We start from the raw sequence: 27,637 nt of genomic DNA on the forward strand, positions 1-27,637 counted from the left end.
GGTTGTCATGTGTTGCTAAGGGGGCAGGGCATACCAGTAGATAGTGGAAAGGTGTTTTGTCTTTCAAAAACGATTAAAAATCAAAGTCGGTAACAATACCACACACTTGCATTTTATTCTTCGTCAGACAAAGGTCAAAATCTGATTGAAAAATGCGACAATGAAGTGCATAAGGGACGCACACATAAGTATCGGACTACAACCATGCTAGTAAGTTTAAACACAAGCACCTATACCCTTCTTCTTTTATTCATACGAAACGGTAGAACAATCAAAGTTTAAAAGTAACACCATTACTAGTAAATTAACGGGTGCCACATGTGGATCAGGATCTGCTTACTCTTCCAGAGCACCTGAGATCACCCCGTTTTTGGTGGGGTTTGTGTTGCTCAGTCTTTGGTTTTCTATGTTATGTTTTGTGAACTGTTGTTTGTCTTTTTCTTTTATCCATGGCGTAGTCAGTTTATTTTCAACTTATGAGTTTGAATGTCCCTTTGCTATCCTTCGCCTCTTTTTTTTAAATCACAAACAAAAAGACAAAAATTGCAGCATACTGTTCTTTGTCAAGAGATATAGTTATCATAGACTAAAAAAAATCCATCAGGACCTGATGAGGGCAAAACGACTACTTGCAAAAAAGACTGTGCACATATCACGTTTTATCCTTTGAACACGGTAGGGTTTTTTACCATTCAGAAGTACCTTATATTTGTAATTTTTCCACAACATTATTGACAGGTTAGACATGGTCAGTGAAACTTCTTTTCAATTGTTTTCGTCGTTTTGCAAAAGTATGAATACAAGCCTACAGAACATTTGTATTTTGTTGAACATTTGAATTCATGGTTCAAAAAGTTAAATCACAAAAATACTGAACTCCGAGGAAAATTCAAAACGGAAAATCCCTAATCAAATGGCAAAATCAAAAGCACAAACACATCAAACAAATGGACAACAACTGTCATATTCCTGACTTGGTACAGGCATTTTCTTATGTAGCAAATGGTGGATTGAACCTAGTTTTATAGCGCTAAACCTCTCACTTTACTCTCAACTTTACCCACGAAATCCACGAAAATTGATATACCACGAATAATAATAAATCAATGGGATTGCCACTTGTCGTTAAGCAAGCGACAATCAATCAATCAACCTTGTAAATCTGTTATATATAAAAAGACAAAGTTTTGAAAAGTACTTTTATTTGAAACAGGAAGACACACACATTCTAAAGATGTACATCCTGTCAACAACAGCTGTTATACCATATCCAACCTAATATTAATATGCAGTGCCTTAAAAGACATTCAGTTTGAACTAAAAGGGGGAACTGCTTCATACATGCATATTTTAACAATATTCATTTTTTTTCTTAATAATTTTACAGAGCAATACCTTTGTGTGGACATAGGACTATATTAAGTCTAACATGGTAATAGAATAACCTTTTACAATTGACTCTCAATATATCAATGGAACGGGACCATTTTGGCAATTTTGGCCCAAATAAATTTAAAAATAACTGATGTACATGTATTGATGTTCTGAAGAGTTCAAATAATTTTATATAATGAATGTCAAAATTATCGTTTATTTGGTAAAAAAAAATAATAATAACATCATGCCTCTTAACTAGAAGAAACAATTTTGATCTGAAGTTTTTCCTTACTTCTGAAAAATAATACAACAAAAAGAACAGGCTATCAAAGATAATTATAAATCAATAATGTTAGTAACATAGAGATCATGGCTTGGTTTTGTTCACTACAAGTTATTCAAATGTTGCCTTACGGCAATTCAAATCAGACAGCTTGAAAGTAATTATATATCTCTAGCTTTTTACAAGTATTGTGGAGGTAGATAATTTATTTAAAAATACTAACAGAAAGAACGGCCATAAAAATGTCTTCTAAAAAATTATGATACTCATATAACAAAATAAATATTTAGCCTCTATCATTTAAGTTTTACAAGTTTCAAGTGCAGCAGGAAATTTTCTTTGCAATTTTATTCTCTAAATTCTGATCATTAAAACAAATATTAACAAAAACACAATTTTTTTTCCCAAAGTTTAAATTTTGTGATTTCCAATGCAGTGCCTGTTCATAAGATTTTATTTTCACATTTTTGTGTTCTTGTCTGTTATTCACCTCATACATGTACCTGCAAATTTTTGCATAGGGAATATTTTGCAATTCTAACTTGATTAGAAATTCAGGAAATGCTAAACAAGTATTTCATTATGGAAAATTTGTAAACTAGACATAAAATAAACTGGAAAATAAAAAAAAAATAGAATTTGCACCTTTTACTTTAAATCTATATCTCACCTATAAAATGTTCAATGAGGTTTTTTTTCTTTAATTTGGTACTTTATTTGTTACAAGAATAAACACCTTACAAGTTAAATTTAATCTGAAACAAAAATTTTGAAGGATTTTGAAGGATCCTATACCTTTATACATAGTGAACATTAAATATCACAAAAAATTTGGTATCAACTTCAAGACAGAAAACAGAAGTGTTACAAATCTTTAAATTAATAGTGAAATCGACAATCTATTTCTTTTTCTAACAACACATTTTTGAAGTAGTATATTAATGAATGTATCTAATTTCAATGGAAACAGGTCTGGAACAAGCACATTTAAAAAACGTTTTCTCTGCTTAAAAACAAAACAACCTTTTAAATAACAAATGTAGCAATGATAAAGATGTAACAAAGCAAACGAAAGACTTCTTTATGCTGTAAGTAATGTTAAATGTAACCATGACACTTGAAAAATGGGAGCAAACTCTAGCTTTTGTAAAACGAAATGCATGTCTTTCACTTTAAGATGCAAACAATGTTGTATTCAGCTATTGCACAAAAAAGGAAATTAATGATCATAAATTTTCACATTTCTTGTTTGTATGGAATATACTTTTAATTTCAAAATGCATCCCTAAACAATCTATTTTTCAGTCAATCTGACTTGGATAAAATAGTAACAGTCAAGCCATTACAACTTTTTAACCATTTTTTATCATAAATAATGCCTACCAACCTGACTGACAATATATCATGTATATTACACCTTAATTACAAAACAAGAATTTATTAATTCAAAAGTTGTTTTGCTAGTTTCAAAAAAACAACCATTAGAATAGGTTAAAATTGGGTTTATGTCATTATAACAAATTTTATCCCACCACTGTACCAGTGGTCATATATTATTTACATACAACCTGTTAAAACAATGTACACAGAACAAATAAAAATACACAAAAAGTCACAACACTGAACAATTATCACATTGACGATGATTTATGTATAAATATTAATTATTTCAATTAAGTCTAAGTTATCCCTATAAGGAAGTAAAAAACAAGACTAAATAATGTCATATTAATTAAAAGTTTATCCTTACCAATGCAGTTAGTATACTGAAATTGCCTTTCATTTTTTATTCAAATTTGATACTAATATTTCTTTAAAAAAATATTTTTGAAATCAGCATTTTTTTTGTTTAGCTATTGCCTATAGAAAATTATTTATAAAGATAAGAAAAATTATTGCACACTTCTACACAATATTTGTCTCATATTGTTTTTGTAAACATTTTACTGTCGCATGCAGTATACAATCTAAAGTTCAATAATTCCTAAAATCAAATTTTCTCCTCAATAGTTCTAAAATCTATGAAGCAATAAAACAAAGGAATGTAAAGCAAATAATTGATATGTTTATTAAACTTTTTTATATAATTTTACACCTTGAAGTTCTGCATTTGTGAGGAATGTTTTCCTAGAAATTATTTACAATAGATAAATATTTTGATTGCCGCTCATTGCTTCCGAGAGAAAAGTGAGCAATTAAAAAATCTTAAAACCTAAAACAGTAATCCCATCGGATATATATTTAATGTTATAAAAGTTTTTATTTATAGAGGGATTATTATCTTAGTCTCAGATTGTATTTCTTATTATCAACTTTATCTAATAAACACAAATGAAGTGTGTTACTAAAATTGTTCTTATATAAATAGTTGAATTATTTTTTTATGAGTCTTAGGATGGGTTTGGGTGTTTTCATAAGCTTAAAAGCTCCAAATGATATGAGTTATAATTCTACGTATTATTTTTTCTAAATTAAAGAGAGATTAAATTGTCAAAATGCCCATCTGGTGCAGCAAAATTGGAACTGTTTATATTGTCAACCATCCTTGAGAACAAAGTTAGTAAATTCTTACTTTGTATCTAAGAAAAATTTGGAAATATTGTGAAACAATGTAAAAACAATAATATTTTTTTTCTAAATAAAATGTGATGATGCTGCAGTTATCTTTTTTATTTTAATTTCCATTGATATTCTATTAAGCATATTTTTCTCATTTTCTTCCCAAAATTCAGCTTCTGGTCAGCTGTTTTTTTTTTTCAAAAAGTCACTGTAAGCTTTTGTATAATTTGCCTTGAATTTAAATATTAAATAATCTTATTAAATTGATAAAATATAATTAACAGTTATAAAGTGTTTCACTGACAAGCTACAGCATTCTTACAATGTCAGATGGTATTTGACGGGGAACCAAATGATTGAATACACAACAGTCACATTAAGTTTGGAATCTTAAAAGATACAAATAAACATTTTATTTACATGTAGAATTTTTTTGCAGCATTATCTCCCCTTACTCAACTGTAAACAACAAACAAATCATGTGTGAAACAGACAATTTACATATTTATCAGTCATACTCTCAACATTAAGTATTTACAAAAAAATTAAAGCACTATAATAAATAAAATAGCATATAAGTAATTTTACTCTCTACTTCTCTTATGTACAAATTTTCAAAGCACAAACTGTGAAAAATCAAATTTCCTATAAAATTTCAACTGGTTGGTCTTTTTCTACCTATACTTTCTTTTTACATGTTCATCCATGTGGAACTGCATTTCAATCATTAAAGCCTTAATGCATATTTTATTTACGACACTTTCTGTTACCATAATTCCCTACTTGTGATATTTGAGGATTTTGTTTCCAACAATTTGTGTTTTGTTCAGATGATTTCATTAAAAATTCAATCCTCAAAATATAACTAACTTCATTGTATTTTGTTTTGTTTTAGCAGTTTTTTGTTTGACAAATTTCATGAATGGTAGTTTTTTAAGGGGGCAGTACATTAAATTCAAATTGAATGTCACTATAGCTTTTGATTAATTTTAATGGACCTTGAAGTACATGTGTACCCTTCTCAAATACATAAATTTTGAATGTAAGTGCACATGAAAATAATCCAAATATAGGAACTCCCAAAATGTTAACATAGTGTGTGCTTTGAAAAGAAAGCAAATGTACAAGCAAGTCTTCTATCTAACATATAATGATGTGCAACACATAATTATTTTATGATTCAATCATGATTTATGAAATGTATAAAAACGAATGATAAAAATATTCTTTATAAAAAACAACCTTTATTTCTAATTAATTCCCATCTCTCCCTTTTCCCCCCAAAAGCAAACTTTATTTCATTCCTATTATAAAACCTTTGTGTAAAAGCATAAAAATATTCAACACTATAAATATAGCATTATGCCTTACTTAATGTAGATATTTTCCTTCATATTTTTTTTCTGGCAAATATTTTTATTTCATCGTCTATCTTCTCTACCATATAAACACACTTAACATTGAAAATGTCAAGGAGTTATGTCCAAGGATGTTTCTATAGATATGGCTAGGAATTGAATGTCCTTTTCATATGTATTAACACATGAATTGTTTGAATGAATAAAATAGATGTGAATAAGTACAAACAATAAGCACCATTAATCATTCCAACAACTTCTTTGCTAAATAAGGACATTTTTTTTTTCAACTGGACACTAACTAACCCTTCGCATAATCTTATCTTCATTGTACAAACAATCCAACAGCTTGTGGTTAAGCTTAAAAAAAAATAAATTCATGTTTGTAAACACAATACCCAATAAAAAGTAATAAAACTGTATGAATAATAAAACTTTCACATGATTTAAAAAGAAAGATTACAAATTTCTCAGTATGGTGATAAGAGTATTTAAATGGACATTGTAGAATCGTCCCACTCTAAGTCTCCCATTTTCTGTTTTCTTTCTGTTTCCTCCTCCTCTGAACTATCGCTGTTGTCATGGTAACTACTGATATCATCTTCTGAATCACTGTCATCCTGTAATGGTTTACTGGCTTCTTCTTCATAATCAAATACCTGACAAATTATAAAAGAATATTCATAGGAATTTTTATCTCGAAGCAGTTACTTGTTTTAAATGACTTCTTTCCCTAATGCAAATATTCCTTAGCTATAGATCAATCTGGAGTTGTTTTTTATGAATAAGTTACACAGGTTGATCCGTGGTCTACCTACGCAAATGACATCATTGAACTATCTGTTCTTATTGTGACTTAATAACACAAGCACAGTGACATAGGAAATGAGCATGAAAAAGCACAAATTTGAAAGTCGTCTGATAGAACATTGTGTTCCTGTATTTCTACTGTACAACTGTGGATTCACTACTATTTGCAGGATAACAATGTTTGTGGATTTTGAGGGTACATGTGAATTAGGAATTTAAATGTTCAATCAAGTACAAATTTTCTATAGGATAGTTTGGGTACATGTGAATGAGGAATTCAAATGTGCAATCAAGTACAAATTTTCTATAGGCTTGTATACAGATTTTGGCAAAACCACAAGATAAAATATCCATGAAAACACAATTCATTCCTCATCCATGAAACTTGGTACCAACAAAAATAATAGTAATACAAGAAAAATATCAAAATCAAACTTGAAATTCACAACAGGCCAAATAAAAATATATGTGTGGTTCCATTTACATCCTGGAAAAAAAAAGGCTCAGTATGTTGGCACTTTTTTTTTTTTTTTTTCATTGGATTGTCAAAATCTAGAGAAAAAAATGTGTTTTCACCAAGTCCTTATTTAGTATTATACACACCCATACCGGAAGTTAACCATTTTATATATTTACTGTAAAATAAACAAAAATGTTACATTTTTAGTTAATTTAGTGACATTCTGTTAACCAATTGTTGCATTTTAGTGGATGGGGTTACATCTAATAGAAATTCAGATGATAGAAATCTGTGAATTTAATTATCAAAGTTCACATTGCCCAAAATGGGTAACTGGAACCACACATATATTTTCATTTGGCCTGAAAACATTACTGAGTAACATTTGTCTACTAAGTAAATATTTATAAAAAAAAGTATAAAACTGATTTTCGTGTGCTTGACCTATTTTTATGAAATAACCTCTACAGATGTATAATGTTACATAAAAAATAATACCTCTTTCTCCATTGGATTTTCGGTGATATTTAGTTCAGTATTGTCCCATTCCATATCTAATTTGTCTTCCACCTGGACAACTTGGGTCTTCCTGTGTGTAGCTCTAATCCTGATTACACCCAAGATAATCATAAACATCAGAAAACCAACACACACAACAATAATGGCTACCATACCAACATCTGAAATATAAATAAAGATATGTTAGCAACAAGGCATCAATGATTCAGGAACCTATATTAAATTCAGTTCACTGGTCTAATTGGAATTTTATTACATTAACATTTGTATAGCAATCTTTTCATCAACAAAAATTTTTTTTTTTTTTTTTTCTATCCACAAGTTATTTATAAATTACAGAAAAGCAAAATAAATTGCTTCGCTGAGCGCAGCTGTATACGACCGCAGATGTCCAACCCTGAAAAGTTGGGGCCAAAATGGACACAATATTCATGCTTGATACAGGTCTGAGTTTGGATTGTAATTAAATTTTTGACACTTAATAGGTTTCTGACACAGAATAACTGTAGTCAAAGAACTTCAAATTGGTTACATGATTTGAATTTATATTCAATTTTTTGCTTTTGTGCAATACCCTATGCGGAATTGCCCCCCCCCCCCCCAAAAAAAATTTACCCCGTTTTTTTGTGTTTGTGCAATACACTATGCTGTTGAATATTAACCCCCCCAAAAAAAAATATTTGAAGAAATTTTCTTTTAATTTCTGAAATCTGAAATGAGAAAAATTGTCCCCCTCCAATTTTTTTCACCTCCCTCCTTTCCCTTATTCCAAAAAATAATTCATTCCCTCAAGTTATGGTCAGTATCTCAGACAATCATCATTTCTTAATACATAATTTACAAGCAGTGTAAGGGAGGTAATCAAACATTGTTATTTAAATTGATTTGGATTTTGATTTGGATTACCTCCCTTACACTGCTTTTAAATTGTCTCAATTGTCCTTTAACCAGAAAAACCCTTGTTTTTTCCCTTTTTTGCCCCTAATTCCTAAATGGTTTGAGCCATAACCCCCCCCCCCCAAATTCAATCCTAACCATCCCTCTGTAGTATGGAAACTTGTGGTATAATTTCAAAGAGATTCATACACTTTAACACAAGTTATTGTCTGGAAACTACAAAAATGCTTATTTTGGCCCCTTTTTTGGCCTCCAATTCCTAATCAGTTGGGACCATAACCCCCAAAATCAATCCCAACCTTCCTATAGTGGTTATAAACCTTGTGTTAAAATTTTATTGATTTCTATTTACTTATACTAAAGTTATTATCCGGAAATCGTCTGTCTTCGGACGACGCTGACGACGACGACCACAATGTGATACCAATATACGACCAAAAAATTTTTAATTTTTGCGGTCGTATAAAAAGCAGTTAAACTAAGATCAGCTGTTTTTGTTGCTCAGTATTTAATAACTGGCATGTATTTGAATAAGTAAACAATCAAAATATTTCCACTATTATAGAAGAATAATTTATAATAATTCTAAAGGCAATAGCTATTCTTTTCAAAACTTGCTTCATCATTAAAAATTAAAATGCTAAATGGTAAAATTTTTATTTTAACTGACTATCCAAGATTTCAATATCCTAGCTATATACATACTTGGAGAGGAGCTATTAACCATTCCCATAGAGTTAACTGGCATGTTCATGTGTTGTGACTGTTGTACATGTTGCACAGATTTCTCAGCATGTGCAGCAACTGGCTGAATGGGTTCCTGGTGCATGGCTACAACCTGTAATGTAAATCAATCAAATGAAGAAGTCATCATTTAAAAATAATAGTATGATTTCAAAATGACATACAATGGAAAGCTCTGGGAAATCATGTCTGGTTGATTAAGTACTGTGGATTCATAATTATTCGTTGGACACCAATTTTCATTGATTTCTTGGGTACAGGTGAACCACGAATTTGAATGTTCAATGAAATTATAAATTTATCTATGTGTTTGTTTGCAGACTTTGACATAACCACCAAATCAAATATCTACGAAAATGTAAGTTTTCCTCAATTCATGAAAATTTGTACATATGAAAAACAAATGAATTCATAGTAACTATAAATTTTCCTCAATCCATGAAAATTTGTACCCATGAAAAACAAATGAATACATAGTAAGTATAAATTTTCTATCTGCTTGTATGCAGACTTTGTCATATCCAAGAAAATACATTTTTTTCTCAATCCATGAAAATTAGAACCAACAAAAATAAACAATTCTTAAGAAAATCTTATTAAGCAGTTAATATGGGCATTTGTTTTCCTGATAAAACCTTACTGTAGTGTATAAATTTGAATGTTTGTGTGTTTTCTGTTTTCAAAACAAAAGGGACTTGGTAAACAAAAGGGCAGATAAGTAGCCATCTAAACTTTGTTTTCATTTTATGCATAAATTTCAAAACAAAATACCATAACAGCCCTCATCCCCTGAAATAGCTCTATATAAAAATTATATAAAAAATCATTAATATTTTCTGAAACAAGAAAATCTAAAATCTGACTGGGAGGACTGTTATACATTTTCAAAATGGACTTTACCTTAGGAAGGAAAACTATATGTATGTCAACATTTTTCAGTGATGAAAAAGTTTTTAAAATAAAATTTGATAATTTATAAAAGAGTATGTTTAGAGTTTCATAATATTCTAGCAACATATAAACTTTAATAATGTGTTTGCATTCTAATGCTATTGTTAATGTCACCCTTTATTTTAATACACTTGCCTTAATGAGGAAATCATTACTGATAAATCTACCATTCTGTGATGAACAGCTGAGTACAAACTTTCTGCTGCTTAACATTTCAGCATTGTTATGGACATAAGTCACTCCTTGTAGGACTAACTCATAATTCTTCATCTTGTCAGCGTCTGTAATACACAACTCAATATGCAATCAAAGTATCAAAATATTAAATTATTGTAAACATTGATATTTACATGGGTTCTTATTTTAAATGCAATTTCAAATATAATTGAGAATGGAAACGGGGAATACATCAACGAGACAAAAAAACAGAACAAAGAGCAGAAAACAGCCCATAGCCGCCAATGGGTCTTCAACACAGCTAGAAAATCCCACACCCAGAGGCTGGCTTCAGCTGGCCCCTAAATAATAATGTATACTAGTTCAGAGAATGTCACACTAAACTCCCAAATGTATAAATGAACCAAAATTTAAAAAAAACTTACAAGACTAACAAAGTATAAACCTTTTGCACACAGGTTAAATTCTAGCATAATCCTTTTGCACACAGGTAAAATTTGTGCATAAACCTTTTGCACGGGACTTAAAATCCTGCATCAAATGAAAATGGTATCCTTCACATCATTGATTTTTACAAATTATTCATGCATTTGACGTGTTCATGAAATAAGCGAAAATACAGACTGAGTGAATAAAAAACCTAAATTGCTGAGTATCAGCACAGCTCATACCAGTAATATCAATAATAACTAATAATGATCAATCTTGTATGATGTATGATATGAACTTCAATATCCTCCATATTACACCATTGAATATTCTTATACAAGAAGTAATGTGATAAATATTTATTTTTGATTTTTATTCAAAACATATACCAAGTACACATTAGTGTCATCTGAAATATTGATGATGATGGCTGTTCCGTATTCAAAAGTCAACATCGATAAAGGAAGCATTGAATCAGAATTGATTTCCTAGATATTAGACCAAAAACATAAGATTTTAATAAATGATAGATTTCTTTTTGTAATTGTTGTACAATACAAAATATACCTTAGTTTCACCTGAAAGACTGTTGTTGAAAGGTTTTCCGTATTGGAAAGTTAACATCAATAAAGGCAAGTACATAGAGTTTTCTTGTTTGAAATACATAGAATATCTGACACTTTAATATTACCCATGTATCAAATATTCTCTTGTATCGTTCTTTAAGTGTATTGTATGCAGATTCCTTTATTTTCATGGATACAAATGTTTGGGGATTGAAGAAAAATTTCATCTTTGTGAAGACTTATTTCATTGTTTTAGCAAATTCTGCAAACAACCCTTCAAGATATAATAAAATCAACTAATAGAAGTAGCTCATAAATAACAATGACTATTCATATCATATATCCTTACTTGTAATTTGTAATCCACTGTTTGTTTCACTGGATTCTAATTTCATGTTGAATTGTGACATGATGTCTACAGGGACTGTCATATGCTCTACGTGGAAATCAAGTGGAGGCTCTGCTTTAATTGTACATCTGTCCAGTAGCAGGGCATCGTCTGGCACGGTTTTTTCTAATAAAATACATCATACATTTCTTCTTAAAGGGCACATTTCATCTATGCTAATTAAAGCTGTAAACCTTCTTCTTAAAGGGCACATTTCATCTATGCTAATTAATGCTGTAAACCTTCTTCTTAAAGGGCACATTTCATCTATGCTAATTAATGCTGTAAACCTTCTTCTTAAAGGGCACATTTCATCTATGCTAATTAAAGCTGTAAACCTTCTTCTTAAAGGGCACATTTCATCTATGCTAATTAAAGCTGTAAACCTTCTTCTTAAAGGGCACATTTCATCTATGCTAATTAATGCTGTAAACCAACTAAATTTCACAACTTTTGAAAGTGGAAAAATAACATCAATATAGATCATCGCCAATATGTAAAACTTGAATCTTTTCTTATTTAAATACATGTATGTTATGAAAATTAGAAAATCTCGGGCATAAACTGTCACAAAAATGGATAGAAAGGACTCAATACGAAAAAAATTGTCTGCGAAAATAAGGTGATTTACAATATCCAAAATTTAACAAGTTGACAAATAATCATCAATATCATAAATGAATATCAAATTTAGATTTGCATCTTTATATAGAATATAGAGTAAAATTCAAACTGTTAAAAAAAACTTTTAAAGTGTATTCTTGAACCTTTTTGTTATCCCGAAAATTTTTCAAATGTTTTGCCCTATTTTACTTTGAGCAATAGCACATAAAAACAACTACGGCAACACTATCTTCCGTAACATTTATCGATTCAGTTAGAAAATTTTCCAAAATTTGACATAATGGTTTTTTTTTAAAAAAAGAAATGAACTAAGCTTTACTAAGAAAAAATTTTATGCTTTACTGAATAGTATAAAATTGTCCAATCATAAAACAAAATAATTCTATAAAAACATGTCAAAAACAAGATATTCTCCAAAACCAAATATTTATTTATGCAGTAAGCACTGTTTTTGAAGACAAATAATCTAAACTGAAAAAGCAAGAAAGCTCTATAGAATTTGCTGCCCCATCACATAAGCATGCACTAGTAATTCTAAGAAAATGCACAGAGAATAACTAATTCAGTGTTTCTTTTTAACATCCTTATTGGAACTGGTTTAACATAATTTATTGAAAAACTTTAAAATTTGATTTTTTTTTAAAACAGTTTTTGAAAAATTATACACAATTTTGAACCATAAAATAAGTTCTGGCCTTGCAGTTACACAAATTTTGAGTATGATTACAGTAATCAGAGTTAGAATTCAACCAAACAAAATACTGGATTTGGTATTTTGAGCACAAATTTTGTACTTGGAGTAATGAGTAAAGCTTAAAGACCGAGAGTTCTGATCCTGTGCAGATTCCTTGAATACCGATGTGAAAATGCTTACGTTTGGTTCTTCTTGTCCTTACGTTACTGAGCCATACTTACGTAATTTTAATTTTTTCTCTAATTTCTTCTGCATCTTATAAGCTTTAGCTCTATAATTTAAATTATTTAAGTCGTCCTGAACCGCATTATTCCCATCATCCAAAATTTCATCCACAAAGTCACCTTGAATATGCATGTCGACATTGATGCCAATATCTTCAAATATTCTACGTCCAGCTTTCAGATCTTTGACGGAAGCATCTATATTTGACTTTCCTTGGATGGTTAAGGTTGGTTGAGCAGATTGTTGTACCATTATGTAACTCTCAGATAGAGGTAGAATGGTCTCTTTCTCTTTACATCTGGAAAAAAATTAAATGTATAACTATAGATTATTGATGGTTTTTCATACTAGAGGGTGTTTCTCAGATACAATCTCATCAAAGGGTGACAGCCCTGAGATAAAATGTGGCTGAGAAACAAGCTTAACTTTGAAAGACCGTTGATAAATTGTTTATAATAATTTTGCCTATGATGACATAGATGTTTATATTGACAATGGCATGTGCGTCCTTAGTTTCTAGCGATAATTTTCTATCTCAAGCAAGTAGCATGATATGAAAAATTTTCACAAAAATAGATCAAAGGAAAAATACCCAAAATAGAGATAACAGCAGATAATCTCTAATACAGTCAAATAATATTTTTGAAAGATATTTTGAGATTTAACTTAGTGATTAGCATATATTCTCTTCAGTCTCTTGAACTTCAGAGTTAAAGGTTGAACATGCATTGTCCCCATTTGGATAATATAGCAGAATTGCATTTCTTTATTTTAGCCTAGTTATACTTTCCTGAATGGTTTTTCATTTTATTCTTAAATTAATGTGAGATTCAATTGTTCTCGTTTGATCATTGGTCAAAATTCAATTATGATGTAATGTTTCTCTGCTTCTTTATGTTTTAGTTTAATACCAACAATTAATCAATCAATCAATCAATCAATCAATTTCAACTGTTAAATCTTATTTCAGAAATGATATTACAGAGAATGTGTTAGGAAAATTGGAATTGGGTTTTTTCTAAATAGAAAGTTATTTGTGTAAAGCATTTGTCAACCAATTAATAAATCAATCAATCAAAATATACTGATTATTGTAAAACAGATGTTTACTTTTGTAAAAATATATATGTATTTCCTACTCTTCAATTGGATTGTGTTTTATTACTTACAAGATAGAAGTCCTCATATCAATATTACGTCTGCCGGGTGTAGGATATCGTCTGGAGTTGATATATGATACTTCATGCAGCAGTCTCTCTACTTCAGTAATATTATGACTGGTAATACTGAACTCTGTCATTTCACTGTTGAAGCTTACAGACTGAAATTACAAATCAATTGTATGTACAACATTGATTTTGATGTTTATATTTCTGTTTTATTTCTCAAAGTATAAAATTTAACATTATTTGACTAGCATACTTCAGAACATCATATGTATCCATTACAAATTCAAATACATTTCAATTATTTTCATATATTTTGCATTCTGGACAATCTCATCATAATTTTTAATAGCATCAATAAATGCAGAATTTTGATTTTAAATAAAATTCTTTTTTTTTTGGGGGGGGGGGGGGGGGGGGGCAAATTCTGGGCAATTTAAGCTTCTAATTGGTGCTTTTTCCCAGAAAAATTGACCTCAGAAAAGCACATATCTTTAAATCACAATATCCAATGACACGTTTTCCTCCCAAATGATCCAAATGACCCATCAGAATATCGTGTATTGTAAATTCACTAAAGACAAGAAACTTTAGAACAAAACAAAAGACAACTGTTTGTGTTCTGTTATTAATCAGGCCATTGGTCTCCTCATATGAATTGTTTCTCATTTTGTCATGTTGGGGCCTTTAAAAGCTGACTAGGGGTTTTGTTTATTGTTAAAGGCCCTACTGTGACCTATAGTTGCTTACATCCAAGTCATTTTGACTCTGCTGGATAGTTGTCTCATTGGCAATCATACAACATCTCATTATTTTAATACCAACAAGGTTCCTGATTTGGACCAGGCACATGACCATGTGGCAGGGTTATGTTACCTGTGAAAACTTATACTTACTGTACCACTTTCCATTTCTGACAGAGCATGAAATTCTAAGTTTTCTTTACAGTCATTTAAACATCTGATAACTCTTTCACTCTCTGTTTTATCCTTCAGTATAGACAATCCAGCTAAATATCCATGGAAATATTTACCAAATTCATTTTCTTTTCCTGCAAAAAATATGTAAATAATCTTTACAATAGATGTATTTACACTTGTATATAAATTTGTTCACCATTACATAAAATTTGACATCACAATTTAAAAAATTTGACGTCACAACTAAAAAGTGATTGTTGCTTGACGTCAGAAGGTTATTCGAAGCAGATCTAAGGTCATTCAGAGACAAAATTCAGCTAAATACAAAAAGTGTAAATACGTTTATTACAACCACTGATCTACAATTTGTACAATTTTATCAAAATGGAATTTAAAGCATTTTTTTTACTTTTCTATTTGATTTACTGTGGATTATTTTTGTGAATACCAATTTTCTTGGATAAGAGGGAAAATTGTAGTTTCTTAGATATTTGATTTTGTGGTTTTGACAAAATCTGCATACAATCCTATGGTTAATTTGTACTTGGCTGAACATTTGAATTTTTTGTTAACCTATAAACACAGAATCAAAGAAAATTAGTATTCCACGAATTATAATTGAATCACAGTACTCTACTTTGAATGTGGTGTTCCTTTGTCTTTGTATTTGTACATCTATTTTCTTGGAGGAGTCAGTGGTTGGTGGGGTATGTTGTACCATCCAATATTTCTTGTATCCTTTCCATGTATTATTGTTTTGGTTATTATAAGCTTATTTTGCCCATTTTACAATTTCAAAATCTGAATATTGAACTATTACAAATGTAACATAAATTATGCGCAAATGTTCTTCAATATTTAATTTCCTTCTTACCTTGCCAACAGGCTCCAACAACAAGTTTTGTAAAATGGACTTTCTTTGAATTATGGATTGGCCAGTCATCTAAGATTTCTTCATTAGAAGTATCTGGGATCAGAAGCATACCATCGATATATAATCTAACCTAGAAATAAAATGACCAATATTTAATTAAAAATCTGGGAACAGTAACATCCCATCAATATATCATCAGGGCCTCGGTGGCCGAGTGGTCTAAGTAGTTACTACTGTAATCACTAGCCAGTTAACACTGAGGTTGTGAGTTCAAACCCCGCTCGTGCGGGTGCACTCGACTCCAATCTTAATTGACTAGGATTGTCAGTTTTCCTATCGATGGTCGTGGTTTTCCCCAGGCACTCCAGCTTCCTCCACCAATAAAAACTGGCCGCCACGTAATAGCCCAAAAGCAGTGATTAAAAGTGGCGTTAAAAACACAAAAAATCAAAAAATCAAAATCAAAATCAATATATCATCTAACCGAAAAACAAATAACCAATATATATAAGTACTTAAATTAAATCATTTTATTTTTCATATCCTCTTTTTTCACCTCATTTTCTCTATTTTACTTACATTCTTATCCTCAATTTTTGCCAAAAATTTAAGACATTTTCTTTGGAAAAAGATTCCTCTGATATTCCAGACTTACTAGTATCTTGGTATACATGTACATTCACAGCCCAACATTATCTGTTAAACTTATCAATACTTCAATTTTCGTCGACATTTAATATGTGTGCTATTTGTTCTGTCAAATCAAAGCCACCGTAAACTGAGTAAATTAGTTAAATACAAGGATCAGGAGGAAATGTATGTTTGGTATTGAAACAATATATCACGATTCTAATCAGGCACTACCAATCAAGATGTTAGTTAAACATGAATTGTCTATACCTGATTAAGAAATATTCCCAGGTGATTTAGGTCTTAGCTAAATTTATGTGAAAATCATCTATGTGCACGAAAAACATTTCCTATTTAGGAAAAATAATTTGTTTGCTTATAAATATAAATACACTGTGGAGTTTCCTATTCAAATTGATTTCCATAAGACAATCCCCAGATTGGGATATTTTCATGCTTTGGTGCCTCCAAACATTTTAATTTAGAAAGCCAATGACTGCTACAAGTCTTAAGATTAAATAACAGTTATAATATGGCAACTAACACCACTTCTAATTAAGGTAGATAAAACATTTGTTGACAAAATCTGATGATGTGATGTTTTTCATATCGTAACTGTCATTTATAATTGGAAGAAATTATAATTGGTAAAAAACAAGCATCAAATGAAAGAAATGACAGTATTCGTGAACTATGCACTAAATTTACAAATAGTGGTATTACCTCAGGGAAGTCCACACTGACAGCATAATGATGCCACTCGTTATCATTGATCTGTGGTATGTGCCACCTCCACTCAGCTGGTTTAAACACATCCATGTCCGTTTCATCCTCTGCTTCACGTCTCAGTAAGAAAACAAATTTCTCTCCATGTACAAACATGGAATAATGATGTCTGTCCATTCCTGTTAACATTTACACATGTAATATTATAATCATTTCAATTATAAAAAGTGTTAAATGCTTGTAAAAATTGTGAATGGCTGTCCATTGTTGCAAGTTGTATGGAAAACTTTAGATATTAATAAAAGGAGATATTGGGTGTATATGCCACTGAGGCAGTGATCCAACAAAACAGAAAGCTACAAAAATTATTTGCACATCAATTCTTATCAAAATGATATGTAAAGATACTATCTTAGTGCACAAATTCCATCTAGATGGCTTTTTTCATCAACACAATATGTTCAGGTGCTGTCTCGTTGATGTTTACTCAACATCTTCTTCTTCAAGTTAATACAAAAAAGTTGATAAACATGTGTAATATGAGGCATCAAAATATGTTTTTTTTTAAATTGGTTCTCTTTACATTTTAAATCTAACATAACCTGACAAATTCTACCTTAAAATTGAAACTGAAAGTAAGAGAATATTGTTAAATACTCCTGTAACAAGACAAGAAACCTAATCTTCTTCCACTCAAACAATTACATGATTATTATTTGATTCTATATCTATGTTTATTATGTCATATCTGAAGAACACCAGTTTACATGAATTTTATCTTTTCCATATTGGCTAGGCCACACATTTCAATTGCTGTCTCTTCTTTCATAAAAAAAACTTGTATAGATGTTTATCTGAGTTTGCTTTCTTTTATCATTTCTGTTCAATGGGATAACTAGAGTATACAAGCTGGAATTGTGCCACATGATGTGGAGCAGGATATGCTTACCCTTCCAGAGCACCTGTGATCACCTACAGGTTTTGTTGGAGATAGTGTTACTCAGTCTTTAGTTTTCTGTGTTGTGTTTTGTAGACTGTTGTTTGTCTTTTGTGTGTGTTTTTTTTTGCCATGGCGATGTCAATCGCATATGAGTCTGAATATCCCTTTAGGTATCTTCCCCCTCTCTTTTGCCACTCATATACCCCCCCCCCCCCCCCCCCCCCCCCCCCCGGACTTGGCATATGTCGAACGAGTAAAATCCTCCTCATCTGTGGTGCATTCAGCTGTGTTTAATCTTTTTCAATGAAATACACACTTAAATACACACTTTAATGCACACTTGAAAACAAAAAATCTTACCATCCCCATCACTGTTACATAAAATATGTTCCTTTTGTGTCTTCTTTTTTGATTCTGTGTCTTCTGAAAAAGTGTGTTTCATCCATGTAGAAATTGTAAAATGTTTGTGTAATGTGTGGTTGAATGAAGCCTTAGGGACCTCAACAGCATTTGTCTTTCCATCGAAATAGAAGATCTGGTCACTTTCCTTGCCGTCATCAGTGGGCAGATTTTTGGTCCATCCTGTACCCACTCCCGGAGATGGTAATAAGTCTATACTCTCACCACTGGCACCTGGAAAATAAAAATATATATGCCATCACAAAGGGGAAAATGTTAAAAATAAATCAAAAATTAAACAAGCATTCTGAGAGTATTGCATGGCAATACATAGTTCCCTACCGGTTAAAATTTATTGTACTGAAACAAAATGCTGACTTAATCTATAACTTGTCATGTTGTAAACTATATAACAAATATCAAGTCAATATCTCCAAGCATGACGAAAAAAAGTGTGGAAAACTGATTGTTTAAATGAATTTTTTAAGTCCAAGGACCATAACTCTGCACAAAATCATCAGACCGGAACAAAATTCGAACTTGATCTGAAACTTGTCATGATAAAATAATATACCAAATATCAAATCAAATATCTTCAAGCATAAAGAAAAAAGGTGTGGAAAACTGATTTGCCAGACTGACAGACAGACAGACAGACAGACAGACAAAACTGATTTGCCAGACAGACAGACGGAGTGCAAACCTAAAGTTCCCTTCAACTTTGACTTTGTCTGTAAGGGACTAACAAAACAATAACACTACTGTGGACTCATTTACTGCCGTAGTACCAAATTTTCGTGGATAGGGAAACATTGTGTTTCCATGGTTTGAGCAAATTCTATTAACAAGCCTTTAGGGAAATTGTATTTCGTTGAAGTCTAAAACTTGTGGTTAACCGATTTCATGAAATCTATGAAAATTAGTTCCCTATTAATGAATCCACAGTAGTCACGCCCATTTGTTGCAAATTTAAATGATAACTTTCTACTACAGCAAAAAAATTTATCACGAGAGGGGTGCGACTAAAGTGATCTACAAACAATGAATTTTTGATACCACAGATGCAGAAAATACAACTATATATACAAATAAGATGATGTGACACCTTAAGCATTCAGCATGACAATATCATAATACAACTAAAAGAAATTGGATTAATGTACTTTAAATTTGAATTTGAATTTGAAAATCTAGAAATACAAACATCAATTATGCAATAGGTCTACATCTTTCATGATCAGATAATCAATATTTTGTCAAGAGTATTAGTATTGTCACATTCCACAATGAAAATGGTTCCAGTACTACAATCAATAACTATCCTGATCATACCTGCCAACATTTCAAAATGCCCAAGGGGGTTTTACATGCAAGATGGCTCTCATAGTCCTAAAAAACCTTTAAAGGGGCTTTCAAATTTATTTCAATGTTTGTTTATTTGCTTCTTCATACTTTTATAATCCTATATTCATGGTAAAATTGATTGTTTTGTTTTAAATTGTGGACAAAATTGCTCTTTCAAATTTACCAATTAGGAGCCTTCATGGGGGAAATCCCCTGCAAATAGTGACAGTTGGCAGGTATGCCTGATAATTTCCTTTTAAAGACCTATAAGATACATGACAGTTCTTTAAAAAAATTTCCTTTTCACAAATTTCAAATGTGAATGACTTACAATACATAAACAGAAGGTACAAAAGTGCAATCTTATTCTATAAAACATATTCTGATGGACTATATCTTAGCAACCAATAAGACTTCAATTCCTGCCTACAACCTGGACAAATCAGTCAGAGAATTCAATACAATTACTTATTCCACCATACAAGTCAAAATATTTAATTCAGAGATTCAGAAAAGTAATCCCAGGTCTAGCAATAGCCATTGTAAAATGACTAAAATCATTACACAATGAAAAGCGAACATGTTGTATAGACACCTGTCTTTTGGATAAGACCATATGTTGAACTATGGCTTTTGGTTTTTTTGTGTTGTTAGGTTGCTTCCTCATTGGCATAAACCCCACATGTCATTTTATCCATATCATCATGTTATTGTGCCATCCTTTGCATTTTTCCATGGCAATGTTTTCTTACAAAATTTTCTTGTCTTGATGTTTTTGAATTTCAAAATCCAATAAAAGACTTTGGTATATTCCTGTCCCAAGTCAAGAGCCTTTAATTCAGTGGTTGTCGTTTGTTGCTGTGTATCATATTTGTTTATCATTTATTGTTTTGTACATAAATCAGGCCGTTAGTTTTCTTGTTTGAATTGTTTTACATTTGTCATTTCAGAACCTTTTATAGATTTGTAATACAGTATTAATTTTGCTCCTTGTTGAAGGCCATACAATGACCTATAATTGCTCACTTATGTCATTTGATCTCTGGTGGAGAGTCGTCTCATTGGCAATCATACCACATTTTTTTTTTTCAATAATAAAACTGAAGTGATCCTTACCACATAGTTTCCTCTGTGAAGCTATAGAGTACGTGTCTCTATCACATCCTTTACCGATATGTTTTGTAGCCAGATGCATCTTTAGGCTGACTTTCTCTGGCACACAGGCATCACACCAATCCAGGCTGGCATGAGGAGCTATCTTCTGGGCTCCAGACTGGGGCAAATATTCCATTGCTGATGGAAAATCTGTAATAAAATAAAATTGCCTTTGAAAATGATTTTTCAAAATCTTAAAACTACAACTCTTTGCTGCTGTATAGCTGTTTGTAACTTTATTAATTAACAAGATAATCCAGGAACCAATGTCTGAAACAATTATTAAGGGCCAATGATATCATAATACAACTTTTTTAGTGATATTTATTATTTCTGTTCTATCTTTTAGGTTTTTTTATTGTTTTGTTTTTGTTTTGTGTTGTTTTGTGTATCTTTTTGGGGTTTTTTTGGTGTGTGTGTGTGTGGGGGGGGGGGGGGGGGGGGGTCCAGTTTAAATTCTTTAATATGCTGAGTTAAAAAAAATAGCAAACAAATTAAGATGTGCATTCAATTATGAATATATATTTTTTATTTTGTGTTTAATCTTAATTTTTTATCTTTTCTTTAGTTTCTTTTCTTTGGTTTGTTTTTAGTTTTTTTTAGTTAAAATGCCAAAGCTCAATCCAAAATAGGAACACTAAGCCAATAGTTCTTGTTAAGATGTACTGTTCACTGAAGTAGGGGTTAGTTCTTGTAATACATGTAGCTTCCATTAAATATCTTATATGATCTCACCTTTCCATCCATTTTTACAGACTTCCTTAACTCTGATATTGATAGAGATTGGTTTAGATTTCTTGCCTCCACAGTCTTTGGCCACCACTTGTATAATGTAGCTATGCATTTCATTGTAATATAATGCCCTTGTATTCTTAACAGTTCCTGAAAAATATAATTTAATTCTTTTAAAAAAGTAACTTTTTATCCAAAACTTTTGAGCATCTATGTCAATAGACCTTCTTATAATTATTTCTAAATTGATTTTTTTTCTTTAAAACTGTGAATTTCTAATTATTCATCATGTTCATGAGTACCAATATTTGTTGTTAAAAAAGGAAACCACAAATTCAAATGTTCAACCAGTGTTCTCCCCAGGGCCTTTTAGCATCAATGTAATGTGATGCTATATTGCTAGAATGTGATGTTATCTGAATTGGTTTTCTTATAGATTATGTTATGGATGTGATGTTATAATTTTTAGAAACAAGATGGTATTTCAATTCCCCCTGTTTACCAGGATGCTAAATGAAATATCTGAGGAGAACACTGGTTCAACAACTTATAAATTTTCTATAGGTTAATATATACAAACTTTTTCAAAATCAAATATCCACGAAAATACGACTTTTTCCCAATCAATGAAAAATCAGACACCCCCCACCCAAAAAAAAAAAAACTGAATCCACAGTATGTGGAACATGTCATATTCAGCTTTATTTTCAAAATCTCTAAAGATGAAATCCATATTTTATATACAGCCTTACATGGATAAGGATGGGCATCTAAATTCTTCAGAATATTTGGGTTTTTTTTTCAGTTCAGAGAAAATCTATACCCAAAACCTCCCATTATTTACAAACCTCATTATCCTGCTATAACAAAACTGAGCATTCTGCTATAATCTCAAACATCTAATTACATGTACTTATTTTGTCATGTCTGTTGTGTAATTGTTATGTAAGAAATGGCACTTTCATTGATATCCTAAGTGTTAACAATTAAAATTGGTAATTGAAATTATGAGATACATTACAAAACTAATTATTTATTGTCCTGAAAGACGACATTAGCATCAGGACAATTATGGTAAATTTTGCCAACTCCGCAAAATGACTCATCCAAAGTGATGAAACTGGAAAAACATCCCCCATAGTCATGATAGTATTTGATTAGAACTATTACAGTTTTACCTCATTATGACAACTAACAGAGGAGATACGTTTCACTTACAGAAAACATTGTTCTTAAAATCAATATTTAGAAAAAACAAACTCAAACTTCTGCACACGTACAATGTTACAAAAGGAGTAAGTTCGATAAGGCCCCTATATGGCCGCTATTCAATTTTTTATTTTTCGGCCAATTAGGATTTAATGGGTGTTTTCACAAAGAATTACAGTTAAAATAATGACTAAATAGAAAATAAGTTTGCTTTAAATGACATCAAAATTAGCATAGACTGCAAAATTCTGAGAAAATGCAGCTTTCCATCAGAACATAAATTGCATAAATTGACAATAAGGTTTGTTAGAACACATCTAACTTGAATACTTATATTGTTGAATCTTGGGTATTTCACTTTCTAGACAGATAAAACAGGATATTTAGTCAGCTTTCATCAAAATCTAATTTTTTACCCTTTTAGAGTGTAAATGTTAAAGCTACAAAAATCATTCGATTTTACTTTCTAACATGTATATGCATTAACTCGAAACAATTTAATGGACTAAATATTTGAGGCAAATTAGGGCCCATACCCTACTCATGTAACCCTATTAAAAAATAAAAAGGTAACTATTACAATTTTTCTATTCGAATAAAAAAAATTAAAAAATACCCCTAAGCAGACATACATGACATAATGATTCTTTAGAAATCTTATCTACCTATCCTATAAGGAATATGTCATACAAAAACATAATCACATCATAAAACAGAAAAGTTCATTGCTTTAAAGAGATGAATGACAGTTCTTGACAACTCATCTACGGCAATAAAGAAAATAATCCTCAGAATGAAGATATTCATACCCCCATCCCATTACAATTTCAGACGTACTTCTATAAATACAAGAGATGAGTCACATTTCTTTAGATCACAACATTCATTGATCCTAAGCCATCAATATAACTTCACGATTCGTATTCAATTAGTATACCAGTGTCTATATCATTGGTAATTTCAAAACAAATCAATATGACGCTGAATTTGTTTTTTCTGTAGTACTCAGAGTTGTACCGTCTAATAATAATCATGATAATAGTACTTAATAAGGATATAGATGCCTTCTGAAGAAGCCAAAAAGTACTTAAAATAAAGATTTAGTTGCCTTCTTAAGCCTTAAAGTACTTGGACAGCATTTAGTATGATCACCTCAGCTCTAGGTCAATGCTTGATTAAGTATTTGATGCTAAAAGGTTTCTAAATAAAATTAGCCTGTAAATAATTGCTTATATATGTGTCCATAAACACGATAAATGAATTTCCTCCCAACACATGACTGTAAACAAGTCATGTCAGTCAGTATCTCTTTTCTTTGAGATAGAATATCCCAAATATTGTATTTTACTCTAAACTACGAGTCTATACTACTTATTCAGTGGCAATTTTTTATGAGCCACAACTCCTCTGAAACTGAAATCGCATAAACCTATATGTGGCCTGCAAATTGTTTCTACAATATTAACTCTGAAATTTCGAATCAATCATTTTTCAGTCTTTATTTTTTGTTAAAAAAATTCCAGAATCATGAGCCTTTATTCATGTTATTTGACACATTTATATTGTTATGTGCATGCATAATGGCTTTATGCACACATGACTTCTGGGATCAGCAAAGATATGACTCAACTCAAATAAAGTACCCCAATGATAACGCACCAAGCATACTAACATATGTCATTCTGAATGATATAAAATTGGACAAAAAATCACCATAGGTTTCCAACAACAACTCATAACATTGCTAATTTAAAAGTCTAAAAGAAAATATAAATGGTCCAAAAACAAATGGAATTTGGAAGCAACTGGATTTGACATTCATAGCTAACTAATTTGTTTTCAATAATTACTACACATACATGTACTTATTCAGATGACAATGACTATTCCAAATATCAATAAATTGCTTCGCTGAGCGCAGCTGGATACAACCGCAGATGTCCAACCCTGAAAAGTTGGGGCCAAAATGGACACAATATTCACGCTTGATATAGGTCTGAATTTGGATTGTAACTAAATTTGCTTTTGTGCAATACACTATGCTGTTGCGAATTGAACCCCCCCCCCCCCCAAAAAAAATTAATTTTACCCCGGTTTTTGGCTTTTGTGCAATACACTATGCTGTTGAATATTAACCCCCAAAAAAAAATATTTGAATAAATTTTCTTTTAATTTCTGAAACCTGAAATGAGAAAAATTGTCCCCCCTCCAATTTTTTTCACCCCCCCTTTTCCCTTATTCCCCAAAAAATGTCTTTCCATCAAGATATGGTCAGTATCTCAATTCAAATTTCTATTGGAGTTTGTAACCATAACTACCCATTTAAATACATCATAAAAGTTTTAAAATATAAAATGACATACATAGTCATGGCTAAAATTAATATTTATTAATAGTAACTGCTAAAGATAAATTGACAGCTAATCACCTCAAGACAATCATCATTTCTTCATACATAATTTACAAGCAGTGTATGGGAGGTAATCAAACAGTGTTCTTTAATTGATTTGGATTACCTCCCTTACACTGCTTTTAAATTGTCTCAATTGTCCTTTAACAGGAAAAACCCTTGTTTTTCCCCTTTTTTTGCCCCTAATTACTAATTGGTTTGAGCCATAACCCCCCAAAGTCAATCCTAACCATCTCTTTGTAGTATGAAAACTTGTGGTATAATTTCAGAGAGATTCATATACTTTAACACAAGTTATTGTCTGGAAACTACAAAAATGCTTATTTGGGCCCCTTTTTGGCCCCTAATTCCAAAACAGTTGGGACCATAACCCCCAAAAGCAATCCCAACCTTCCTTTAGTGGTTATAAACCTTGTGTTAAAATTTTATTGATTTCTATTTACTTATACTAAAGTTATTATCCGGAAACCATCTGTCTTCTGATGATGACAACGATAACGACGACGTGATACCAATATACGACCAAAATAATTTTTGCGGTCGTATAAAAAATTTTTTTTTATTTTCACAGTCATATAAAAATAATATTTACTGAACATTGAGAAATTTTGATGTGCATTTATTATTGAGATTGTTGCATAATGGACACAACTGGCAGATTAATTTAATATTACGATTTCAAGAAAGGCAGCATAGAAATAATGCGATCAAAGTTAAATTGTTAGGGTATTTTTTTGTTAAACCTCTATCACATGGCAATTTTCCCGATAATGAAAACATCCAAAATATTTCTACATTTGCAGTATCCAATTTACACTTTTGATCCGGTGGGTGTTATCTCGTATATCTTTAAGGAGGAAGAAATGACCAGATTTAATCAACTAAACTTTCTATGACCTCACCTTCGTAAGTCTGCTAAAATTTCATAATCAATAGCACAAAAATATCATTAATTTAGACTGAGTTTTACACCTAGCAATATTAATTTATCATTTTATTGTTGGTAATTACTATCTCCTATATCTATTCTCCTGACAATGAATTTCCATGGTTACTAAAGATACAACAAGGACAGTGACCATTACAACAGAAAACTGTTATTTCTCAAAGATTCCTACTGCCATGTTAAATTAATCAACTGTGCTTATTCCATTGTATTCCATAAGCTTTTGTAAAAATAGCAATTGGCTAATGTGATTTTTCCAAGTTGCAGTTTGGATTCATTTCTTCATATTGATATTAAAACTGGTGAATATTTTACCCCATTGCCAGCAAAATTTTATCTAATTTAATTTTTTATATTTTGTTATTTTTGTTAAAACTTACAATGTGCATATTATGCAAAAATCAGTTCATCTTTATATTTTAGAAAATTTGCTATAGATTTTTATCAACAATGTATTAGTTGATGCATCTAATCTTAAATTTTCTTTTTTAATGTTTTTCTGCTGATACCTATTGGACCTACACCTACAAAATATCAAATTGCTACACATGTAGTACATTTGATAATCGTTGAATTATGTGGTTTTACTTATTCCTAATATAGAAACATTTTGGAAATCTGTCAAAAAAAAAATACTCATTAGTAATTCTGAATTATGTATATTATAAGCAGACATGTAGTCTGAGCATTACAAATGCAGCTACCCTGTACTTGCACTTGACCTAACCATTCCTTTATACAGTATACTGAAATTAACACATATATGTGTTTGAAACATTAAATTACCCTCATTATCAACTGAAAATGGCACTCCTGGTGTGATAACTTCATATGAACAGATTTTCCCATATTGTTGAGATTCGTCTTGGTCTATTGCCTGAACTTTAACCAGGGAATCGTATAACTTCCCTTCTCTTAAATCAGCAAACAAATTAGTTTTCTCAAACTTGGGTGAAAATTCATCCACGTCTAAAACTTTTACAAAAACAACAGCCCTGAAATATACAATAAGTAAATGATACTAAGATTAGTGTTTGATCAAGCTATTCTCTTATGATTTGACACATTACTGTAAATTCAGAAATTATTGCCTGCATTTTTTATTGGGATTTTTGAAGAAAGGAC

The 27,637-nt window shown here is 30.8% G+C and overlaps 1 protein-coding gene across 2 annotated transcripts in view; it reads right to left on the reverse strand.

Moving 5' to 3' along the window:
- Positions 1-1,185: 1,185 nt before the first annotated feature.
- LOC127720144 (calsyntenin-1-like) overlaps positions 1,186-27,637 on the reverse strand; it is a 60,884-nt gene continuing 34,432 nt past the window's right edge. Inside the window, exons 4-17 of one of the 2 annotated variants that reach the window (XM_052226608.1) lie at positions 27,299-27,507; positions 21,951-22,097; positions 21,177-21,365; positions 18,678-18,950; positions 17,375-17,556; positions 16,022-16,151; positions 15,124-15,278; positions 14,231-14,382; positions 13,181-13,359; positions 11,480-11,644; positions 10,094-10,239; positions 8,969-9,101; positions 7,346-7,527; positions 1,186-6,236 (exon numbers count right to left, since the gene is read on the reverse strand). In XM_052226608.1, coding sequence (XP_052082568.1) covers positions 6,069-6,236; positions 7,346-7,527; positions 8,969-9,101; positions 10,094-10,239; positions 11,480-11,644; positions 13,181-13,359; positions 14,231-14,382; positions 15,124-15,278; positions 16,022-16,151; positions 17,375-17,556; positions 18,678-18,950; positions 21,177-21,365; positions 21,951-22,097; positions 27,299-27,507 — 2,410 coding nt within the window. In that variant the 3' untranslated portion in view covers positions 1,186-6,068. Of the gene's footprint in view, positions 6,237-7,345; positions 7,528-8,968; positions 9,102-10,093; positions 10,240-11,479; positions 11,645-13,057; positions 13,360-14,230; positions 14,383-15,123; positions 15,279-16,021; positions 16,152-17,374; positions 17,557-18,677; positions 18,951-21,176; positions 21,366-21,950; positions 22,098-27,298; positions 27,508-27,637 lie in introns of both variants that reach the window. The other variant, XM_052226607.1, reaches the window with a different exon arrangement.

This window comes from Mytilus californianus, unplaced genomic scaffold, assembly GCF_021869535.1.
Source record: "Mytilus californianus isolate M0D057914Y unplaced genomic scaffold, xbMytCali1.0.p SCAF_11, whole genome shotgun sequence".
Classification (NCBI taxonomy): Eukaryota; Metazoa; Mollusca; class Bivalvia; order Mytilida; family Mytilidae; genus Mytilus; species Mytilus californianus.